The 19479-nt window shown below is 39.9% G+C and overlaps 1 protein-coding gene across 4 annotated transcripts in view; it reads right to left on the bottom strand.

The window, feature by feature from the left end:
• lrrc1 (leucine rich repeat containing 1) overlaps positions 1-19479 on the bottom strand; it is a 158005-nt gene that overhangs the window by 111328 nt on the left and 27198 nt on the right. For all 4 annotated transcript variants that reach the window (XM_041187133.1, XM_041187132.1, XM_041187134.1 and 1 more), the window contains one exon: positions 14980-15097. In XM_041187133.1, coding sequence (XP_041043067.1) covers positions 14980-15097 — 118 coding nt within the window. The remainder of the gene's footprint in view (positions 1-14979; positions 15098-19479) is intronic.

Here is a 19479-nt window from a genome sequence, read left to right as displayed (position 1 = left end):
TGGTGTACTTATTTGCTGTAATACAGTATCAACAGAATGATTGAGACATAAAACATAACCCGAATTCATCACTATGCTGCATTTTATTTTTAAAAGCAATGGTGCTTCTAGATACAACATACAGCAGCTAAGCTCCACAACTTCAAGTATTTGAATCTTAGTAGCTTCAAACACCACCTTGCCAAAACGATGCACCTTTAAACCATGATTCGAGGACTCATCATCACCACTCCTTTAACACAATAATTATATATTAACGTTATACTTATGTTAAATACTCTTCGAAACTATTGCTGGTGCGGCAGATGAGACATCAGCTTTACAATTCTACGACCTGGGTTGAAAACCACATCAAATTGATGGGATGAAAATCTCCTCTGCCTGTTGGATAAGGTTTGATGTGAAATGAGTTTAACTACCTCATTCCAGTCTCTAATATGCTCCGTCAATAATTTGTGAAGTCACTCAGACATACCTGAAGATGACTGATATGGAAAAAGCATTTTTTTCCTTTAGGAATTAACATTAAGTCACATTGTTGCACAAGGAAGAGTGAAGGAGCTTTCTTTGCTTTGCATCCACCTGCGTGATGCCAGATGTGAGTATGTTTAATGCTGAAACTTTAATACGGTGTTCCATTCTCTACACTGATACTCCTCAACATGCGAGAGCAAACCCAAGGGAAACAAACAATGTGAAAGAACAACAAGTAAAAGCAGGAGACCTGGTAGCAGAGAGGCATTGAGAGTGTTAAATGATAGTCAAAGGGTGAGCTGAATGCAGAAAACTAAGAAATTCAAGCGATGTCACTGCTGTTTTATTAAATTGTACTTGTTTCACTGAAGCTCACTTGATGCTAGGTTCCATTGTTTTTTAGGTTTATAGATATAATTTCCAGAGCATTTAGTTAACTTTTTACTATAGGTCATTGGCTTAGGCATCAATTTCTTCAGTTTTGTTTTAAAAGTCCAGTATCAAGTGTTTTAGCCGTCAGAATCTCCGTGATGTAGAGATCAGTGGACTGATTATTGTGGTGGGCCAGCGGGGACACATTGCATGCACATCCTATTCTTTGTGGGAACTCCCATAAACTTCATAAATCCTGGAAAAACACATGTTCAGGAAGTGCCATCAGTGGCTCAAGATCAAGCTTTGCGTTTCAGAGCTTAAGAAATGGATGGAGCAACTGCAGCAAATCCAGAAGTTTGTGTGTTTCCTTGAACTTGCACTCCAGAGACTGGTCACACCAAAGCTATCAAAGGTGCAAGGGGTGAAGGAGTGGGTAACTAACAGAGAGTGGCAGGAAGACATGGTAGTGCAAGAACCCCCACCGCAAGCCAATGGCATTCCCTAACCAGTTTTTAGTTTTGAATACCAGGAGGGTGATGACTCAAAGCAATACACTAAGAATCAAATTCCCATCATGACAGTAGATATGACTACACATAGGAAAAAGGTTAAATATGTAGTAGTCATCAGGGAAGCAATAGTTGGGAACGAGTTTAGGCTTTTCTGTAAATGCTGTCTCCCTTGTGGCCAGGATGAAAGGTATCACATTTGCAAGGAGAAGGGGAACAGTCAGAAGTCATGGTCCATGTTGGAATCAATGACACAGGAAGGAAATGTGTTGAGGTCTTTCAGGCAGAGATTCAAGAACTAGGAAAAATATTTAAAAAACAGGACCTCAAAAGACAGCAATCTCAAGATTGCTGCCAATATAGAAGCAGGGAGACCGTGCAGATAAATGTGAGGTGGGAGAAATGGTGCAGAAGGGAGGGTTTCAGGTACTTGAGGTATTGAAGTTGGTTCTGGGGGAAGGAACACCAGTACAAAAGATGGACAGGTTGCACCTGAACAAAGACAGGACCAAGGTTAGCAAGTGCTGTTGAGGGTTTAAACTCATTTGGGGGAAGAGGAACCAGAAAATAGCAGAAAAGAGCAGAGATGAGATCAAAAGACAGAGATATAAACAGCATGCAAATTTGAAATATCTGAAAAATTGGTGGAGCCAGATTGAGGAAAGTAGCAAGTGAAGAAATGAGGTATTAAACTGAACGCATGTCAATGTCCATTGCGTAACTAATAAGGTTGATGAGTTGAAGGTACAAATTGCTACATGGGATTATGACATGGGTGCACTATCAGAGGTATGACAAAAAACAAAACCAGGAACTGGTCACCAAGTATTCAGGAATGATAAAGGACAAAAAAAAGAGGAAGAGGAGATAGTGCTGCAGTATCAATTAAGGATGATGTTACAGTTCTAAATTGAAATGATTTATTAGGAAGAATACAGGAAGAATAAAAAAGCTTATTATGTAAATGGTGAGAGATTGCAGAGCTCTGAGATTCAGAGGGATCTGGGTGTCCTAGTGCATGAATCAAAAAAGATAACTATGCAGGTAGAGCAAGTAATTAGGAAGGCTAATAGAATGTTATCATTTATTGAGAGGGGAATTGATTACAAAAGTAGGGAGATTATGTTTCAGATGTACAGAGCATTGGTGAGGCTACACCTGGAGTATTGTGTACAACACTGGCCTCCTTATTTAAAGAAAGATGTAAATGCGTAAGAAGCAGTTCAGAGAAGATTTACTAGACGAATACCAGGATTGGGCAGGTTGTCTTATGAGGAAAGACTGGACAGGTTAGGCTTGTATCCACTGGAATTTGGAAGAATGAGAGGTGACTTAATTGAAATGTTTAAAAACCTGAGCGATCTTCACAGGGTGGATGTGAATTTAGAACCAAGGGTCGCTGTTTAAAAATAAGGGGTCATTCATTTAAGACAGAGATGAGGAAAAAAAAATTCTCTCAGGGAGTTGAGTGTCTTTGGAACTCTCTTCTTTAAAAGGCAGCGGAAGCAGAGTCTTTGAAAATTTTTAAGACACAGCTGGATAGATTCTTGATTAATGGCAGGGGGAGGGGTATCGGGGGGTAGGCAGGAATATAGGGCTGAGGTTACATTCAGATCAGCCATGATCTTATTAAACGGCAGAGCAGGCTCGAGGGGCCAAGTAATACTGGGACTCTTAAACTACCCAACATAGACTAAGAAAAACATAGCACCAAGGGGAGGAATTTCTGACACATGCACAGGAGAATTTTCCCAACCAATATTTCCCCATTCCAGCAAGGAAGGAGGCAATGTTGGATGTGGTTCTGCAGAATGATGTCCGGCAAGTAGAGCGACCACAACATTATTTGGTTTAAAGTAATTACGGAAAAAGGCCAGAAGATATTGACGGTAAAAAATGCTCAACTGGGGAAAGAGCTAACTTCAGTGCTTTATGAAGGGACCAAGCACAGGCAGATTGGAAAAGGTGATTTCAGGGCAAAGCAGTAACAGAGGGCATTCAGCGAAGAGACAGTTTCGGTGCAAACTACCAGTATGCATATTTCTTTGAAAGAGAAAAGTTAGGGCATCCAAAGTCCATGCACTGGAAATAATACAGGAAATAAATGTTAAAACGAGGCAGCTTATGGAAATATCAAGAGGAAGATTTAGTTAATGACTAGAAAGATCATGGAATGTATAGCGGAAATTGAAAACATTAATGCAGGAGGCAGAGGAAAGTTATAAAAAGATGATTAGCACCATTACATGTTTATAAAAGATTTTAAGATTCAATTTAAAGTTTAGCAGGTTAGCTCGGGAGAAGATTGGGCCGAATAAGGACAAAAAGGCAAGGGCATGGATATAGTACTAAATGAGTACTTTGCATCTGTCTTCACAAAGGGAGTGGATGCAATGTAGATTATTCAAAAAGAGAAGTCATGGATGGGAAAGTGTTAAAGAAAAGGTCATATAGAGATTAGCATTGCTAGAACTTGATAAACCAGTTGGTCCAAATGGAATGCATCCCAGGTTGCTCAAAGAAACTAAGCCCAGGTTGCTCAAAGAAACTAAGGGAGAAATAGCAGAGACATTATTCATAATCTTTCAATCCTTATGGGATACAGGAGTTGTGTTGGAGCAATGAGAGGTGTTAATGGTACACAATACAAGAAAGGACAGCAAATTAAACCAGGAAACTACAGACCAGCCAGCCAGTGTGGGAGAGTTATTGGAAATCATCAGGGGCAAAATAAACTTTCATTTGGAAAGACAGTGAGTACTTTGCAAAAGCAAAATACGGCGGATGCGCGAAACCTGAAATAAAAACAAAAGAAGCTGGAAAATCGCAGCAATTCAAGCAGCATCATATGGATAGAAACAGAGTTAACGTTTTCAGTCAATGACCTTTGATCAGAACAGAGTACTTTGCATCTGTCTTTACCAAGGATGACAAAGCTGCCCAAGTCATGGTGAAAGTGAGTACAGTTGAGATACTTGATTGGTTTAAAATTGATAAGGAGACATTAAATAGGCTGCCTGTACTTAAAACTGATAAGTCACCAAGACCAGATGTGATACATCCAAAGATACAGAGGGAAGTAAGGGTGGAAATTGCAGAGGCGCTGGTCATAATTTTCCAATCCTACTTAGATATATGGGTGCTGCCAGTGGACTGGAGAATTGCAAATGTTACATCCATGTTTGAAAAAGGTGCAAGGATAAGCCAGCATCAACAGGCCTTGGTGCTGGGAAGCTTTTAAACAATAATTCAGGACAAAATTAATAGTCACTTGATTCGTGTAGGGCAAAATGGTGTTTAACTAACTTGCTCAAGTTTTTTGATGAGATAACGGAGAGGGTTGATGAAGGTAATGCTCTTGATGTGGTGTACATGGACTTCCAAAAAGCATTTGGAAGTGCCACACTAAAGACGTGAGCAAAGTTATAGCTCATGGAATAAAAAGGACAGTAGCAACATGGATACAATTTTGGCTGAGTGACAGGATTAGTGGCAAATGGTTATTTTTTGGACTAGGAGGAGGCTGACAGTGAGGTTCCCCAGAGGTCAGTGTTAGTGCCCCTGCTCTTCTTGATATATATTAATGAGCTAGATTTGGATGTACAGGGCACAATTTCAAAATTTGTGGATGACAGGAAACTTAGAAGTATTCTGAACTGAGAAGTGTGAAGTGATTCATTTTGGTAGGAAGAATGGAGAAAAGCATTGTATAATAAAAGGATACAATTCTAAAGGGGAGAGCGGCAGTATGCATACAGAATTAGCTTTATGACAGGAAACAAAGGATGATGGTGGATGGATGTTTGCGAGGCTGGAAGACTGGACGCAGGAGCAGAGGGACCTGGGGGTGAATGTACACAAATCATTGAAGGTGGCACGGCACAGTCAGAAAACCAAAGGCAAGATCCTGGGCTTTATAAATAAGGGCATACAGTACAAAAACAAGGAAGTTATGAAAAACCTGTTTAAAACACTGGTTCGGCCTCAAGTGGAGTATTACAAATAATTCTGGGCACCGCGCTTATGGAAGGATGTGAAGGCATGAGAGAGGGTGCAGAAAAGATTCACGAGAATGAAGCTCCTCAACTCTGAAACCAATTACCTGGACAGGTTGGAGAAGCTGGGTCTGTTCTCCCTGGAAAAGAGAAAGTTGAGAGGAGATTTGATAGAGGTATTCAAAATTATGAAGGGGTTTGGACTGAGTAGACAGGGAGGAACTGTTCTCACTTGTGGAAGAATCAAAAGCCAGAAGGCTCAGATTTAAGGTAATTGGCAAAAGAAGCCATAGCAACATGAGGAATTTTTTTTAAATGCAGCAAGTGGTTAGGATTGGGAACATGCTGCTCGAGAGTGTGGTGGAGGCAGTTTCAATCATGACTTTCAAGAGAGAATTAGATTATCTGAAGAGGAAAAATTTTCAGGATCACAGGGAAAACAGAGTGTGTGGCACTAAGTGAACTTTTCTTGCAGAGAGGCAGCACAGACACAATGGGCCAAATGGCCTCCTTCTGTGCTGTAACAATTCTTGCCATGATTCCTTGCCGTGGGCTGATCAAGGAGAGCCCGCATGAATTTGCTAACAATCTTCTCTGGCCAACTTAACTGAATTCTTTGGTGAAGTAACAGAAAAAGTTGGTCATGCTATTGCTGTAGATGTTGGATATACCAACTTCTGTAAAGCTTTCAACTAAGTGCCACGTGGGAGTCTAATCCATGGAAACCCATGGAATTAAGGAGAGAGCGGCAGTATGCATACAGAATTAGCTTCATGACAGGAAGCAAAGGATGATGGTGGATGGATGTTTGCGAGGCTGGAAGGTGGTTTGCAGTAGGCTTCTCCAAGGGTTCGTTTTGGGTCCATTATTCTTTTTTTTTCTTATACATGACCTAATCCTGGATGCAGCATTCTAAACTTTGCAAATGCTAAAAAAAAATTGGCAAAGTAGTAGAGTGATGAGGATAGTTATAGGCTTCAAGATAACAGACAGTATAGTGAAATAGGCAGAAGCATGGCAAATGTAGTTAATGCTGAGAAGTATGAAATAATGCACTTTGGGTGAACCAATCTGGAAAGACAGTATACTTTAAATGGCATGATTACATATACACAAGTCCTTACAGGTGGCAGGCAAGTTGTTAAAGTGATTTAATTTTTTTTTTAAATGGATTACTTGGGTGCATTGATTTAGAGCATAAGAGCAAAGAGGTCATGCGAAAACTTTATAAATGATTGGTTCTTCCTCAACAGGGAATATTGTGGACAATTCTGGGCATCACAATTCAGGAAAGGCCAAGAAAGGTTACAAAAAAAGGGTTCACCAGGATGTCACCAGTGATGAGGGACTTCAACTATGACGAGATGTTGGAAAAGTTACAACTATTCTCTTTGTAACAGTGAAGGTTAAGGGGTGACCAGGTAGGGGTTTTCAAGATCACAAAAAGGTTTGATACAGCAAAAATAGCACCTCTGGTGAGTGGGTCAATAACTAGAGGTCAAAGATTGAAACTCAAAAGATGTAGAGAGATGAGATGAAGTGAAACATTTTCACTCAATGCTGTACCTGAAAAGGAGTTGGGAGCTGATTCCATAAATAATTTTGAAAGGAGTTGGACAGATATTTGTTACTGGTGAACTTACAAGGTTATGGACAAAAGGCAGGGATGGGGAAGTAACCACAAGTGGTCTTTCAAAGAGGCAGCACAGCACGCTGGGCCAAATGGCCTACTTCTGTGCTATAAGTTTCTATTCTTCCAGCACAGTGAGTATAAAAGAGTTAAAAGAGGAATAATACATTCTGAGAACAAAGAAACTGGTATAGCTTAATTGTCAAACCAGTTGTAAACAAGCCTAATATATAAAGTTGTTTGATCAAGACAAGTTGACCCAGTTTCTCAACAATTTTTTTCAAACCAATATGATTGTAAGACCCAACTTTCCTAAATGCCAACAATGCCTCTCAAGAAATAATTGTTTAAATAAAGCTTAGAAGTGGATGAAAAATAGGCTGAAAGAAAGTAAAAGGAACAGATATTTGTCAGAGGAGCTTTGGTGAGTAGAGAGACATAGGGAGTTGAGTGGAATGCCTTTGGAATCAGTGGTGGTTTCTGACCGTTTCTAATCTCTATTAATTTGAACTCAGAACTGCACAGAAGCTTTGACACAGAAACAGACTATTTGATCCAGTTGGTCCATGTTGAGATTTATCTTCCACACAAGCGAGAGTCCTAATTGCATGCGCATGGCCTGGTAACATATCCCTTTATCCCCCTTTCCTCCAACTACCGCAGTAATTTATTCATAAATGTTGACAGGGATTTTGCTTCAGTCACTAACTCTGGTGAAAATTAATCCCAGTTGATCATGATCACAACTGATATCAATGAACAAAACAATTACAGATGATACTGAATACAGACAGGAACAACAAACTGGTAGAAAGAATGATTCCATAATTACACTGCAGATGGTGCAAAAGTAAGCAATGATAGTGTTCAGTGTTCAAAGTATCTGATCATTCAGGAAAACAAACTGGTCATAGTGCATTTAACAGTCATGAACCTGATCCCGAAGCAGCAAGGAATTAAGTTATGAGGAAGGAAGGACCAGAGAGCTGTAAACTTGAAGGGGTCATTGATACCTTATATAATCATAATAATGGTACAAATAAACAAAAGTCAAAGCATGAATTCAGCACAAGTTAGGACTGTAGAGTGAGGAGCTATGGCTAAAATTATGTGATTTAGGCCAGATGTTTGGAAGCACTTCCCCACACAATATTTGCTTTCCAGATGAGCTGTGAAAGCAAAAACCTTCAAGCTAGTCAAGAATCAGTCAGCTGGCATAATGAGAGTAGGGGGGTTTATTTCCTGATCAAAATAGGCTGATTAGCTCATTTGAATTGATCAGGAGAACATCAAAATCTTTTTGTTTGAGGGAAAGACCCTTCCAGCATAAAGCTATTTTTAAATGACTCTCAGAAGCAGCCACCTGCATCTAATATGAGTTAAGGCAGGGGTTTAAAGCCAACAATCTCTTCAACTTTGTTATTCTGTCCAAAACTGGTCCAAAGGAGAAGAAACAAGATAAAGGTACCAGTTGTTACACCATGCTGCACAACACAAAGGAGTCAAAACACTTTCAGAAAATAAATTCAGTTGGAGGGCATTAACATTTTTGGGCAATAAATGGTCACATGGCATCATCAACAAAGATACACCAAATAAATATCTTGGTTCTTTGAACCTTGTGCAGTTCCCATTAAGAACTTCAACAACAACCCAACTGAAAATACTTTAAAACAGTGCCAAAACAGCACATTCACAAAAGTTGTCTTGCCTCACCAACATCAGCTCCAATTCCTCCTTCAAGAATAACCCAACAGACCGGCATTTTCCCCACTTTGTGTAACTAACTACTGATTCATGTTTCAGGAAGACCTGTTTACCACTGTTTGGTCCAGACCAGTGTCAATAAAGTACAGCATTTTTAATCAGAGCTCTGCTTCAGCTGCCTTCCTTCATGAATCCACAAGAGAGACTTAGCATCATCAAGGGGCTCCTTAGAAATTGTCAATAGCACATTTGCTTTCAAGCTCAGAGATACTGTCAGCTAGAACACCTAGGATCACACTCTCTGTGCAGCTTGCTGCTGAACTTGCCTCCTCTGCTTTACATTGCAATTGCTGCCACCCACTCCCCTCCCCTCTCATTCCTCACCCACTACAATACCAGGCTAGACACTCCATCCCACAGAAAATCTTTTAAGGGTGACTTTAGTACAATAGTGAGAGAGGCCTCAGTTCTAAAGATCAAGAATTAGCTTGGATAGAGATTAGAAAGAGCAAAACTAAGAGATCATTTGTGGGAGTAGCTTACAGGCCTCCTAATAGTAGCTTCACTGTAGGACGGGATATACCAGAAGAAATAATGGGGACTTGAAAGGTACGGCAATAATCATGGGTGATTTTAATCTACATACAGATTGTATGAATCAGATCAGCAAAGGTAGCATGGAAGATGAGCTCAGAGTGTTTTCAGGACAATTTTTTTAGAGCAGAATGTTCTAGAGCCAGCCAGAGAGGAGGCTATACTGGACCTGGTAGTGTGCAATGAAGCAGGTTTAATTAATTACCTTTTAGTAAAGGAGCCTCTAGGAGCAATGATCATTAAATGAATTGTTATAATTGAATTCGTATTCAGTATGAGGGAAGGAAGGATGAGAAGCATGGCTCTCAAACTAATGTCTTAAAGTTAAATAAAGGCAATTACAATGGAGGTCAGAGTTGGCAAAAGTGAACTGGGGAAATAGGGTAAAAGGTAGGAGGGTAAAGAAACAGTGGCAGACATTTAATGAAATACTCCATACCTCTCAGCAAAGTTACACTTCCAGTGAGAAAGAAAGAGTATAGGGGAAGGATGTACCATCTGTGGCTAACTAAGGAAGTTAAAGATAATATCAAATTGAAAGAAAAAGCAAAGGTTAGTGGTAGATCAGAAGACTGGACAAAGTTTAGAAATTAGCAAAGAATGACTAAAAAACTAATAAAGGAGGGAGAAATTAGAGAATGAGAGAAAGCTAGCTAGAAATATGAAAACAAATAGTAAGAGCTTCTACAAGTATTTAGATAGAAAAAGAGTAACTAAAAGTGAGCGGTGATTCCTTAGAGAGAGAGACTGGAAATTAACAATGGGACACAAGATGGTAGAAGCAATAAACAGATATTTTGCATCCGTCTTCACTGTAGAAGCTCCAGAAAGTACAAGAATCCTTGAAAATCAAGAGGTAAAGGGGAGGCAGGAGCTTAAAGTAATCACAATCACTAAGGAAAAAGTGTTGGGAAAATTATTAGAACTAAAAGTTAACAAGCCCCCTGGGACCTGATGGCTTTCATTCTAGCGTAATTAAAGAAGTGGCTGCAGAGGCGTAGGTGCATTGCTTGTGAACTTCCAAAATTCTGGAAAAGTCCCAGTGGATTGGAAGATCACTAATGTTACACCTCTATTCAGGAAAAGAGGGAGACAGAAATCAGAAAACTATAGGTCAGTTTCATAGGAAAAATGCTAGAATCCATTGTTAAGGAAGTAATAGCAGGATAGTTAGAAAAACCTATTACAATCAGGCAGAGTCAGCATGGTTTTTCAAAAGGCAAATCATGTTTGACTAATTTATTAGATTTCTTTGAGGAAGTCAGAAGCAACATGGATAAAGGGGAACCTGTAGGTGTGGTACACTCGGATTTCCAAAAGGCATTCGACAAGGTGCCACATCATAAAATATGAGCTCATGGTGTAGGGGATAACATATCAGAATGGATAGACGATTGGTCAGCTAACAAGAAACAGAAAGTAAGGATAAAAGGGTATTTTTCAGGTTAGCAAGCTGTTAACAGTGAAATGCCACAGGGATCAATGCTGGGCCCTCAGCTATTTACAATCCATTTCAATGACTTGGATGAAGGGACTGAATGTATGGTTGCTAAATTTGCTGATGTCACAAAGACAGGTGGAAAGTAAGCTATGAAGAGGACATAAGGCGATTACAGAGGGATATAGACAGGTTAAGTGAGTGGGCAAAAATTTGGTAGATGGAGAATAATGTGAGGAAATGTGAACTTGCCCACTTTTGCAGGAAGAATGGAAAGCAGCACACTAATTAAATGGAGAGAGATTGTAGAATTCTGTGGTACAGAGGGAACAGGGTGACCTGATACATGAATCGCAAAACACTGGTATGCAGGTACAGCAAGTGGTTAGAAATGCAAATGGAATGGTGGTATTTATTGGGGGATGGAACATATAAGCAGGGAAGTTATGCTACGGTCGTGCAGGGCATTGGTGAGGCCACATTTGGAATTGTAAGAAATTGGGATCTTTAATAAGCGGATATCTTCTGCATTTTATAGGATTTTCTAAGCAACATTGATTGCATTTCTTTCTAAACACTTTGACCTCTGAACAGTCTTCAGAAACAGCAAGGTCATTTGGCCCAAGCTGCCTTTTTCAGATTCCCAAGTTGTTAGATGGAGTCCTGTGCACCCTCATATCCTCCAAAAGAGCTAGATATGACCCTTAGCAAGATGTAAACCAAAAAACTGACCTCGAGTGGGGTGACACATGGGGGTGGGGGGGTAACCACTCTGATGTTTTGAGTACCTGTCCTGTATTCATTGGTCAGAGTAGTTAGATGATTGCCACTGGGTAAGCTACCAGCCCCCAAAAAAACGGTATATAAATTGGTGTCATAATGGTGGTAATGGGCTGAGGTGGCAGTGCTCGTTCGGCAGCTGACTTCTTCAGATGGAAGATAGACCAGAGGAGGAAGAGGAAGATCGAGAGAAGGGTTTCCTAACACTTCAACTAGAAAGCAGAATGCTGTTCTCACAAGCTGTTACGGGTTATATACCTTTCTCTGTCTAATTAGTTAAATGTATCATATCTAAACTGTCTCTTAATAAACTTTTAAAATTATATACGAATAGTCAATTGCCTATTTAGGTATCTGTGGTCCTGAACCCAGAAATCTTACAATTGTTTTTTTTTGAAGAATTGCCAAAGGGAGACAGGAAATTGAAAAACGTACACTTTGTCTAACCTGCAAAGCAACACACTGCTTTTAATAAAAAATCCATCTCCTGCATTGTCACATGCTCACTGTAGATGTCCTCTCGGTAAAACTGGTTTATATATTTTATTCAACTCCCAATGGACAATGTAGCCACAGCATAAAACAGCTCAAATGTTGCAAATTTAAAAAGTTGTGTTATTAGACCTGCTATGCCCCAAGTGTTTTAAGACCAAGATATGAATCTTGCTGATGTAATAAAGATGGGTGGAAAATAAGTTATGAAGAGGGCATAAGGAGGTTACAGAGGGTTATAGATAGGTTACGTGAGTGGGCAAAAAATTGGCAGGTTCATTGCTTCAGCATTGCACAGTATTTACTCAATAAACATTTTTACACTATTGAAGAATACAAAATCAGCACTTCTAATCTCTAACATCCTGCAATCTACACTTTACAATCCTACTTAAAACAAAACTGCAATGAAACAGAATTTCATTTTGTATTCAGTTTCAGGATGTGGGCACCATTGGAAAAGCTTGTATTTATTGCTTAATTGCTCTTAAGATGGCAGTTCACCTTCTTCTTGGACCACCATGGTCCAAATGCTAAAAATTCTCCTACAATGTTATTAGGTCAGGAATTCCAGGATTTTCACCCAGCAACAGACATCCAATAAAGAATAAAAACAAAAAACTGCGGATGCTGGAAATCCAAAACAAAAACAGAATTACCTGGAAAAACTCAGCAGGTCTGGCAGCATCGGCGGAGAAGAAAAGAGTTGACGTTTCGAGTCCTCATGACCCTTCAACAGAACTAGGTGAATCCAAGGAAGGGGTGAAATATAAGCTGGTTTAAGGTGTGTTTGTGTGTGTGTGTGTGTGTGTGTGTGCGCGCGTGCGTGTGGGGGGGGGTGTTGGGTGGGGGGAGAGAAGTGGTGTGGTTGTAGGGACAAGCAAGCAGTGATAGAAGCAGCTCATCAAAAGATGTCACAGACAATAAAGAATGGTGGCTTGTCCAATTGAGTTCCTAGTCAATGGCAACATCCAGGATGATGACAGTTTGGGACTTGGCTATTGCTATGTCATTGAATATCATGGGGAAGTGGTTAGTCAGTCTCTTGTTGGGGTTGATTAATGTCTGGTCTTTATTTGGCATGAATAATATTTGCCACTTAGTAGCCCAAGTTGCATGTTGTCCAGGTCCAGCTGTATGTGGACCTGAGCAATCAGCAAACAGTCCCACTTCTATCCTTTGGAAAGGTTATTGATGAAACAGCTGAAGATCATAGGGCAGAATGTTACCCTTGGCGTGCAGGCTCGGTGGGGGCGATCGGGAAACCAACCGCTGCCTGCACTTGGCACCGCACCGCAATTTCACACTGGTGAGCGAATTAAGGCCAGCCCAGCATGGAACAGGAGTGGCAGTGCTCAGCGCTGCCTGTGCAGGCAGGGGGAGAGCAGCCAGCGGGCTGAGCACAAACTCTGCACACGCACTGGAGTGCACACTACATAACCTGTCACATGAGCAGGAATATGCTTTTAATTCAAGTGTAAAACTTTTATTTGAATTTTATTTGCTTTAGGAAACCTCATCCCACCCATGGATGAGGTTTCCCAAAAAGGGCAAAGGCTCACCTGCCCGCCAACCATAAGGTTGGACAGGCAGCGTAAATTTGAATTTAATTACCTTTTTAATGGCCTTAACAGGCCTTTTAATTGTCAGTAGGCACCAACAACCACAGCACGCACCTGCCGAATGAAATATCGTGGGACTGTGCGATGACATCTTGCCCAACGGCATTGTGCATCATTTTATGCTCGGCCAGGTCAAGTACGCACCCGCCCACCCACCCACCCACCGAGCTCAGTATTCTGCCCATAGAATCACAGTCATAGAATGATTTAGCACAGCAGTAGGCCATTCAGTCAGTCACATTAAAGGCTGGCTCCCTGCAATAGCAACTCAGCTCACTCCCTCATCTTCTCTCCAAGATTTTTTTTCTCTTCAGGTAATTATCCATTGCTATTTTGAAAGCCCCAGTTGAACCTGCCTCTGCCACAGTCTCGGGCAATGCATTCCAGATCCTAACCACTCGCAGCATGAAGATTTTCTTCATGTCGCCATCATCAATCACCTTAAATCTGTGCCCTCTGGTTCTTGATCCTTCTGCCAATGGGAACAGTTTCTCTCTATCCATTCTGTCTAGATTCATGATTTTAAACACCTCTATCAAATCTCCTTTCAACCTTTATTCTCTAATCTATCCACATAATTGAAGTCCCTCATTCATGGAACCATTCTTGTAAATCTGCACCTACCCTAATGCCTTCCCATCCTTCCCAAATGTGATATACAGAATTGGACACAACGCTCTAGTTGAGGTCAAACCAACATTTTATAAAAGGTTCATCATAGCTTCCTACCTTTTGTACTTTATGCCCTTATTTATAAGGCCCAGGATCCCATATGCCTTATTAACCAATCTCTCAACCTGCCCCAACATCTTCAATGATTTGTGCACATATGTCCAAGGTCCCTCTGCCCCTGCATCCAACAATGGTTGAGCCTAGGACACTGCCCTGAAAAGGTTCTGCCACCATTTTGCGGGGGCAGAGATTATTCACCTCCAACAACCACAACCGTCTTCCTTTGTACTAGATACAAGACCAGCCAGTGGAGAGATTTACCCCAATTTCCATTGACTTCAGTTTCATTAGGGCTCCCTGATGCCACAATTAATCAAATACTGCCTTGATGGCAAAAGCAGTCACTTTTACCTCATCCCTGGTATGCAGATTGTGTACATGTTTTACTTACGCCAAGCAATAGTAAAGGCAGAATAAACCAGAAAGTAAACAGAGTTTCATTACCTATTGGTAAATATATATTTTTTATGCATCAGAAGAAGAAACAGAAACCAGACAACAAATGGATGGAATGGAGATAAGGAAGCAGGGAAGATCTGAAATTAAAGTCTGAAGGACCAACTCAGTCCAAATGTTCAGGGAGCAGTAGCACAATATCATTAAAAATACAGAGCTGACTTCTATAATTTACCATTTCGGGACAGATCCAACTCGACTAACAGCATGAAGTTTGCTATTTCTGGAGGAAGCCGCTGGATTTCGTTGTCACTTAGTCCAAGTTTCCGTAATTTCACAAGTTGGAAAAATGGCTGAAATGAAAAGAAAAAGTTATGGATAACTCTAAAAGGCAAACAAAACTGCAACAAAGTAAAAGCATGCTTTTGTTTCCAGACAAACTTTCAAAACCCCAAAATAGTTTACACTTTTTGAGTTTTGGACTGAATAAATGGATACTTGACAACAGTTTCCAGTTAACAAAGGGAACCCTACCCCATTTTCAAGAATAAGTGGAATAAAGGAAAGACATAGCATTTATATAATGTCTTTCACATCCTCTGGACATCCAAAAGTGCTTTATTGCAATTATAAGTATCAAGTATAGTCACTGTTGTGACATAAGAATCACAGCAACCAATTTTCACACAACAAGCTCCCACAAACAGCAATGTGATAATAACCAGGTAACCTGTTTTGGCAATGTTGATTGAGGGATAAATGTTGGCTGGTTCGCTGTGAGGAGCACCCTGCTCATCTTCAAAATAGTGCCATCGGATCTACAGTGTCCACGTGATAGAGGGAGTGGGGCCTCAATTTAATGACCATCTGAAAGACAGCACCTCTGACAATGCAGCACTCCCTCAGTACAGCACTGGAGTGCCAGCATGGATTGTTGCAATGAAGTCAACTGGAGTGGGAATCGAACTTGCTGTCCATGGGGTAAAAGTGCTAACTACTGTGCCACAGCTAACACACAATTATCTTTATGGCATTATTCACGAGTTTACAGTATATTGCTCACTCAAGCAGCACACACAAATAACTTTACGCAAAACATGGACAGAACATTCACTGTTAATACTACCACTTGTAAACTTCTATATTAATCAGTGGGAATTTTTTTACCAGTGCTATTTCCAATGATGTTGAGTGTTGGTAGCTGTCACATGCATGCTTGCTAATAATTTGCTTATATGCCCAAAATAATTAGCAGCATTTCTCAAACCTATTTCTTCAGCACGCCCAAATTCGAAGGGGTCTCCTTGAATTTGAGTTTTTTAGCTAAGATAATAGATGTCAGCAATGGGAAATGGCACATTTCTAACTTTCACTATTCAGTGGCAAATAAAGCACATTTGCTTCAGAATTAGGACAAACTATGTGCAGACACAGCTCCTTTAATTAAGCTCTAAGAACGTACATTATATTAAACCACGATTCAATGTCACCTCTCAGTACAGGTGCAGATTCTTCTTTCATTAACCATTCTTATTACGTCCAAGACATGCCATTAACCTATTGCTATTATCCAGGCATTCTTAAACATCCTTGCCTCACGTTGACAACCAGACCATTTCTGTAAGCTCTTATAAACAGATTTAAGCATCCATTAAACTGATTTAATGCAAACAAAATCTAACCATGATCATGGTAAACTGCTCATTGAAGAACGTGAAGGATGCCTGCTACATCTTGGTCAATTCAAAATACACCAAATATTATACTTTGTCTAGGTCAAACTTCTGTATAGATAAATTTATAAATAAATTAATCTTCGGAAGCAAGAGCACAAGATAGAAAACATACGGTGCAAGTAGCAAAATGCACTACATTAACTGTTTCAAAGTGTCAGCTGTTTGCTCAGTCCGTTCTGGCCTAGTCTCCAGTGTTTGTAGACATGGCTTATAGAGCTCTATTCAGCTCCACCTATAACATTACTAACTACAGAAGCTGAAAATATGATTATTCTTGCATTGACATGATACTTATTCCTTTCGAAGCTCAAACAAGTGCTTTAACACTACTCCTGATTATGCTAAACATCAAAGCAATAATGGTATGTTACTTGATGATAACAATGTCAGACCCCATAATACAACAATTGGCACCCCAGCTACAAATATTCTATGACACAGCCATACACATGCCATTCAACTCAAATCATTTGATTTTCATCCCGCATTCAATTTTTCCTCAAACTCTATTTGAAATTCACTACATTTCTGTCCACATGCTTACAAATTTTATTTTCTCTAGTTTCTCGCTTATCTCCTTTACCTTGTGTTCAGGTGGCTGTTATCCTGCCATTTGCTCCTCCTCTAGACATATCTTTTATTTCTTTACTTATCCCATTACCAATCCCTTTGGCCCTGCAGCTTCAACTCTTCTGTCTTTTAATCTCTCCTGCCTTCCATCTTAACAAAGGCCTTCCCTTTTGTTCTGCTTTAGCACCCCCACTCCACCCCCCTTTTCATCTCTTCAAAACCTGTTACATTTCTAACTCGTTCCAGTTCTGCAGACAGGTCACAGACCTGAAAAATTGTGAGATTTTCCAACATTTCAGTTCCAGCATCTGCAGTATTTTATTTTCTAAATTAAATGCTTCAATCCTACTAAAGCATTTTTTTTTTAAAAATCCTTTGAAAGAAACATTGCCAATTTTTGGCTACAGGCTCAGATCGAAAGTAAACAATGTGAAGGACTCAAGAATCAGGTCACGAGTCCAAGAAACAGCTAGATAGATATGGCATTGCCTCACCAAGCATTGTCTCTTCACACTTAGTGCACTGTAGATTCAATTGGCATAAAATTCAGTTCAAATGCTCTCCATTGCTCTTTTCTATCCAACAAACAAATCGTTTGGCTCAGTCTATTGGGTGTACTGCAAGGCAGCTTTGTTGTGAAGGCTTTGATTACATAAATACAAGAGCGTTCAACATCAAAACCAGTTAAAACTGGCAGAAATGCCATTGGAGATTTCACAGGGTTAGCAGAAAAACACATTACTTCATTTTTAAACACACAAAAATGAATTAAATCACGCTTTTTAATGGAGTTTTGGTGCATATAATTTCAAAGCTACAAAGAAGACAATTAATCCTTTATGTCAGGCTTTGTTAACTAAAAAAACTGCCAAATTAAGAAAGTTTAACATCCATTCAGCATCTGAATTTTTCACTCCGACTGACTGCATGAGAACCAATTATCATCCTATTCAACTTCAGAGTTTTGTTTGTTCAAGTATGATGCTACATGACCTACATCTCTTTTCACTTCTCCTTCACTAATTAATACATATTATTTTACAGATTACACCATGACTGTACTCTACCAAGCAAGGTCCACACTAAACTAATTGAGATAACGTAAAAATGATAAGCAGACTTTCACTTAAGTGGCTCAAAAACTTGCAACCTGCTCAAGACATGTAAAAACATCAGCTGTATCAACAAAATTGTTTGTCTATACAGGAAGCATGATAATGGTGAAAGGGTGAACTCTGGGGGCTTACACTCCTTCACTGTAAAGTCCCTTGGGAAGTATATTTTTCAAGGTTGTGTGTGCACTAATCAGATTAGTTTTCACTGGCGTTGAGAGAATTTAAAAGACCATAATTCTGATGTTACATGGTGCAATATCATCTTACAAAGACCTAACTCATGTAACTAGAATTACTCTCTCCATTGTTCTGGCAAAAGCATTTGCTTGTTTAAACAGCACTTCAGTGCTCTTGTTGAGTTATAAGATAGTGGGTGCACAAGATATTTATGGACGACAAAGGGTATTCAGCCCTTGGTAATATATCCATCCATAAAGGTTCTAAAGTCTTTACATTAGAACATCCAACTCTTTCTTAAATGATCCTAGGTACATCCGGAAGACCTTTCCCTGTATTGATAAATCTGTGAGGAATCTCCCAACACCAGTCCTAAAGTTGCCATTAATAGTTTGAACCCAACCGGTTCATCAATGTCCTTCAAGTCCAAGAACCTGCTATCTGGTTTGGTCTACAGATGGCTCCAGTCCCAGATTATGTGGTTGATTCTTAATGTCCCCAAGGCAACTAAAGATTGGACATTTCTCAACAATGTAACCCACTTCCTAAGAACAAACAAAAATCACCTGATGGACACATCCTTTCAAAGTTGAAAAGTTCAACTGTCTCTAATCTTACTTGATGACTTGAATCATGCACAATAGAAGTTGGTTTCTCTCGCTCTCCTCTCTCTTGTGATTTGGTGGTCAAGACCAACATGATTGTGGTCTAAACAGCTGCAGCAAGACTTGCTCAGACTTCTTTCCACTGTTATGACAGCACAATCTGAGGCAACACTTCACTATGATTTTGGAGAGTACTGCAATGTCAGAGATGTTAGGACTTCAGACACGTGTTAAGCATTTGTAAGCTCGTGTCCAGTTTACATCTTTTCAGAAAGACAACAAAAGCAGAAAACAGCAGAGATAACAAGAGGGAAATCAGCTTTAATCTATCCCACTGCTGCAATAATCTCCTCATACTTCAAAGTCTTGGGTCTGGAAAGTGGCTGTCACATCACACTTACAGCAGTTATGCCTGAATGAGAAGATTCATGGCCACATCTATCAACACATTAACATATAACCCCTTTCAACTTAAATTGGAATCGATCAAAAAGGTTCAGTAATGGCTGAAGAATTAGTATTTTGCACCAGT

Source organism: Carcharodon carcharias, chromosome 5 (assembly GCF_017639515.1).
Source record: "Carcharodon carcharias isolate sCarCar2 chromosome 5, sCarCar2.pri, whole genome shotgun sequence".
Taxonomy (NCBI): domain Eukaryota; kingdom Metazoa; phylum Chordata; class Chondrichthyes; order Lamniformes; family Lamnidae; genus Carcharodon; species Carcharodon carcharias.
Note: the sequence above shows the minus strand (reverse complement) of the source record. Positions and strands in the feature narration are given on the sequence as shown.